Source organism: Nannospalax galili, unplaced genomic scaffold, assembly GCF_000622305.1.
Source record: "Nannospalax galili isolate Female #2095 unplaced genomic scaffold, S.galili_v1.0 scaffold664, whole genome shotgun sequence".
NCBI classification, from domain to species: domain Eukaryota; kingdom Metazoa; phylum Chordata; class Mammalia; order Rodentia; family Spalacidae; genus Nannospalax; species Nannospalax galili.
The window spans coordinates 4,769,675-4,775,105 of NW_008354274.1; the positions used below are offsets into that span (position 1 = coordinate 4,769,675).

A 5,431-nucleotide genomic window follows, 5' to 3' on the forward strand; every position below is an offset into this window, starting at 1 on the left:
GAGAGAGAGAGAGAATGAATCTGTGTATGATGTGTGTGTGAGAGGAGACCCATACATGCCATGCTGTACATGTGGAGGTCAGAGGCCAGCTTTAAGGAGTTGATTCTCTCCTTCCACCCTAGATTCTGGGAATCAAACTCACATTGCCAGGCTTGTGTGACAAGCACTGTAACATGCTGAGCCACATCACCAGCCCATCGGGTACCATCCCTACTCACTAGAGCTTGTGGCCCCGGGACAGTGGCTGTCCTTTTCTCTGACCCAGGGGCCCCCTGACTCTGATCCTGCCCCCTTTCTCTTGCAGTTCATGGCATCCCACGGGAATGAGGCCGCCAGAGCCGCATTTGAGTCAAAAGTACCCCCCTTCTACTACCGGCCCACATTTTCCGACTGCCAGTAAGTACACAAAGGGCTCTGTCAGGGTGCTGGTAAACAGTGCTGGCTAGCCCCGGGTGACACTGGGCAGTCCCTCGGGATGGTCAGTAGGGGCTGCAACCGTGAGTGTTTGGGGAAAGGTTGCTGATGCTGTCCCAGGAGCCCGATGGAAAGGATTTCGCCACTCCCACCTCTCTCTCTCTCTCTCTCTCTCTCTCTCTCTCTCTCTCTCTCTCTCTCTCTCTCTCTCTCTCTCTCTCTCTTTGTGGCAGGGTCTTACTCTGTAGCCAAGGTTGGCCTAAAGCTCCTGACCCTCCAGCCTCAGCTTCTCAAGTGCAGCTTGCCATTGGCTGACAGTGCTTTTTGGGTGGACCGGGGTGCACTGGGAGCTATCAGAGCTCTCTGAGCCTCAATTTCTTCATCTATCAACCAACAAAGATCCTGAGGCGGTGATAACCCTGGGCTTCACAGGCACGGGCACTTTACCTTCCCCTCTCCTGGAAGGGGCCGGTAAAGCCTGCTGGACCTACCTAGTTTCCAGCCCCAGCTTTCTGTGTGAGCCCAGCTCAGACCTCCTGGATCCCTCCCAACTGCTGCCTGCACTGCTCCTCCCTGGAATAGGCTCCCAGCGTTGCCTGGCACTGTCCAGCCCCTGAGGCTTGGCCCAGTGTGGCACATCTCAGTCCCCCTGAGCACAGTCCTGGGGCTCTTATGATGAGCTTTCCACGTGGGCCCAGGGGCTCCTCCAGGGAAGGACATGGTGGTCCCTCTGCTGTCTCTGTCTTCTGGATGTGTGGCTCACATGGGCTTCCCTGGGGACTTGGGAAGCCGGACAGAGTTGGACAGAGCCCTGGCCATCTCTCCTCCCTGTTCAGCTCTTTCCCTGCCTGCCTGTGTTTTCTCCAGTGGCCCTCTGTCTTACACAAGTGGTATAGGACCCAAGGTCAGTCATGGCCCCTCTCTGATAAGCATGGTCTGCTCCCATGGAGCCCTGGCATGAGGATGCAGGGCCTTCATGCCACTAGTCTAGTCCTTGATGTTTGGCTTCAAAGCCCAGGGGTTGAGGGAGGTCCCAGAGGACACAGGGGCAGGGATCAATCCCCTCGGAAATCCCCATTCTGTGGACAGGCAGGAGGCACCCAGATTGAGGTCAGGGAGAGGTCAGCCTTGGGCCAGCTGCACGGCTGGGTAAGTTGCTCACCTTCTGGGAACTTTCCCCTTCTTGGAAGCAGGGTGAGACTCACTCTGACCCCACTCCTGAGTGCAGTGACCCCCCCCATGCCCCACCTTGGCAGAGCCTTACTCCCTCAGTTCCGGCCCCACCTGGCCCCACCCAGCCTGGTGTTTGCTCAGCCTTTTTCTTGGGTTGACTCACTTTGTAAACCCAAGGTCCTGGAGTGACCCGCCCAGCACCACTGGAGTTGCTGGTGCTACTCAGAGAGGTTCCTAGGGTCACCTCTGCAGCCTTGACTTAGGTGGCACTTGGTGGCACACCCTGAGTCTGATCAGGTCCTGATTGCAGGGAGGAGACACTGGGGTGTGTCTGGGTAACAGGTGACTTAGAAGGAAGAGATGAGAGAGGAGGAGGAAGGAGAGAAAGAGGGGAGCAGGAGAGGGAGGGAGGAGAGAAAGGGGGGAAGGAAAGTGAGGCAGGAAGAGGAAGAGGGGGCAGGTGTGTGGGGACAGGGAAGATAGAGAAGGGGTGGGGAGTATAGAGGAAAGAGAACAGGAGGAGAGATGATGGGCAGAGTGTGAGGACAGGGAGGAGGGGGAGGAAAGAGGAGGGAGAGAAGGAAAAGTGGAAAGGAAAGGGAGGCGAGAGAGGGGGTGGGAGGAGGGTGGAGCACCGAAAGGAGGAGGGATGAAGGGGAGGGGAAGGAGGCAGAAGGAGGAAGGGGATAGGGAGGAGAAGGGGGCAGGAGTATGAGGAGAGGGAGGAGGGGGAGGAAGAGGAGAAGGGAGTGTCATTTGGCTGCACACACTGGGCCTATGGGGCCCATTTGGAACTGTTATAGGGAGGAGGAGCTGGGGGGTGCCTGGTAACCCCATTTGTGCATTTACACATCCTTGGTAACCCACCATGAGCAGGTCCAGTGTGATTTTTTGAGCCTCACCATCGTGGGAGAGAAAACAGAGATGCACTGGGCCTCCAGCCCCACTGTCCCACCCTACGCATTCATCCCTTCATGGGACTTCCCTGGGGGGACCTCCACTGCTCTCTGGTCCTCGCCTGCAGGGTTCCACCCCCAGCCTGCGCTCCGAGGCCCAGGCTTCGAACAGCTATTCTGAGGCAAGGTGTTGTCACCAGCAGCCCTGTGGTCCAGGTTATTTGTGTGCCAGCTGCCAGCACTTCCTGGCCTGAACTGGAATGGTTCACATTGGTGCAAGAGAGACACAGGGCAAGTCTTTCTGCATTCTGCTGGCCACCACAGCCTTCCCACTGACTGAGCATCCCAGAATAGAACTCCTGGGTCTTGACACCACCTCCTCAAGGTGGTATTTGAGTCCATGTACAAACTATGGGGTGCTATGACAGAGGCTGTGCATGAGCCTGCGTGAACTGCAGAGTGTATGAGGGGATGCAGACAGCAGTGTATATGCCTGTGTGAACTGAGGGTTGAGTGAGGTGGAGAGACCATGTGTGTCTATGTAAATAAAGTGCGGGGCATCATGCATTAAAGGGAGATTGTGTGTGTACACGCAGCATTAAAGAGTATACATGTGGGACTGGAGCGATGGCTCCGTGGTTAAGTGCACTGACTGTTCTTGCAGAGGACCAGGATTCCATGGTGGGTACAACCTGTCCTTAACACCAGTTCCAGGGTAATCTGAAGCCCTCTTCTGACCTCTGCAGCATAGCATGACATGGATGCACTCACATACATGCAGGCAATACACTCATACACATAAAATAAAAATAAAGTATTTTTTAAAAAAAATTTTTTAAAGAGTATACATGTGCCATATAAACTGTAGAGCTCAGATGGAGCTGGGGACATTTGAATACAGATTGCTTGTTAAGGGCTGTGTGATGCAGCACAGTAAACTGGGAGGTGATGTCTGGTGTCGGAGAGCTGCAGATGCTCTGTAAACTGTAGGGCACTGGGTGACAGTTTAAGGCAGTGTGATATGCCAGTGTGGCCTGGCACATGAACCCTGGGCCCCAGCACCAGGACCTGTCAGAGCAAGTTCAGGGCAGCATAGCATAGAGTTTTCCCACAGCCCTGGTCTGCCTTCCACCAGGTCAGGAGGGTATGGTGGCAGCATCTGGGGCCTGTGGACCCTGTGGCTCTGGGGACTGACCTGTGTCTTGCACTGCTGGGAAGGTGCCGGTCTCAAGCCATGTTGTCTGCTATTGCAGGGAGTTTCAGAGAAAGGGCTCTGTTCCCAGACAGCCTGGAGAAGGCCTGAGGAGGCCTTGGTGTGTCCCCAAGTCTGTCTCTCAAGCCAGGCCAGAGGAGCGGTGTGCCCAGGGCAACTCCTCTTGCGCTCCTTCCCGAAGCTCAGGCCAGGAGCTCAGAGGGTCTCCCTGTGATGTGCTGTCCCTGGAGACAGAATGGCTATGACTCAGGGCAGGGGTCAGGCACCTGGCTCTTCCTGTGCCTCAAGTTCTGATCACAGCCTGGGGAGGCCCAGCCCTGTGGCTGCTGTCCTCAGTCACTTCAGTGCGAAACCAATCCCCCTTCCTGTGTGGGCTAGGGTGGGGCCGTACACTGGGGAAACCCCGTGCCTCAGAGCTCCCCAAAAGCCCCCAGGCAGCCAGGGTGGCTGTGCAACCAGACAGCCCTTTGCAGCAGCTTCCCCAAGCCCCCAAACTCATACCATGGAAGTCAGCAGCTGGGGTGGGGGTGGGGGGTGGGGGTACTCAGCAGCTGAGCAAAGCAAGTGTGAAGAACTGTATTTAATACCCAGTCCCAGCACCACAAAAATTAAAAATAATTCACTCTTCCAACTCTGGCGCCTGCAAGCCTGAGGTCAAGGCCAGCAACTCCTGCAGCTGCCGTGTCTGGGTGTTGCTCGAGGGCCCTCACGTGGTTGTCCCCTTGTGGGCGTCTGTGTCCAGACACCCCTTTCTTCACTGGCTGTACCGTATCGGCCAAGGCTGTAGCATGGCCTCACCTTCACTCTATGAACCTGCAGCCATCCTGACCCCAGGTGAGGCTGAATTGGTGGACCCAGGGATCAGGACTGCAACCTAGGACCTGGGGATAGGGACAGTTAGCCCACAGCAGCCTCAGGCATCACAGGCTGGCCCTCAGTGTCGTCCCAGAATAAAAAGGGAAAGGGGACCATCCAAGCAGCTGTTTCAAAGAGCAGACCACCTGGTGATGAGGCGCCTTTGTGAGTGTGTGTGCGAATGTGAGAGTGTGCATGTAATAATGTTCATGTGTGGATGCATGTATGAGGTCATGCGCATGTGTGAGTGCATGTGTGTGTGTTCGTGTGTGTACTATGAGTTTGTGTGTGTGAATACATGTGTCTGTGTGAGAGCTTACGAGTTCATGTGTATATGTCTGAGTATATGTATATGCATAAGTGTATGTGTGAGTTCATATGTATATGTATGTGTGAGTATTCATGTGTGTATGTGTGAGTTCATGTGTATAAGTATTCATGTGTATATATGAATTCATGCGTACATGTGAATTTGTGTGTATGTCTGGTGTTCATGTGTGTATATGAGTGTTCATGTGTGTATGTGTATGTGAATATTCATGTGTTCATGTGTGTTAATATCTATATGTGTGTTCATATTTGTATGTGTGAATGTTAATATGTATGTGAATGTTAATGTGTGTATGTATGCATTCATGTGCAAATGTGTACTTGTTCATGTGTGTATGTGTGTTGATGTTGTATGTTCATGTGTGTTCACATTTGCATGTGTGCATGTTTGTATGTGAGTGTTCATGTCTATATGTATGAGTGTTCATGGGGGGGTAGGTGTGTGTGTGTGTGTGTGTGTGTGTGTGTGTGCATGTGTAAAGGTCAGAGGTCAACCTCAGATGCTGTTTCTCAGGTACTATCCACTTTATTTTTATTATTTTAAAAAAAA

At 53.6% G+C, this 5,431-nt stretch overlaps 1 protein-coding gene across 1 annotated transcript in view; it reads left to right on the forward strand.

Annotated features, from left to right (window-relative positions):
• The window catches only part of Adap1 (ArfGAP with dual PH domains 1), a 36,221-nt gene that overhangs the window by 8,041 nt on the left and 22,749 nt on the right, over nt 1-5,431 (forward strand). Inside the window, exon 2 of the mRNA XM_008851437.2 lies at nt 305-396. Within this exon, the coding sequence (XP_008849659.1) occupies nt 308-396 (89 nt within the window). The 5' untranslated portion in view covers nt 305-307. The remainder of the gene's footprint in view (nt 1-304; nt 397-5,431) is intronic.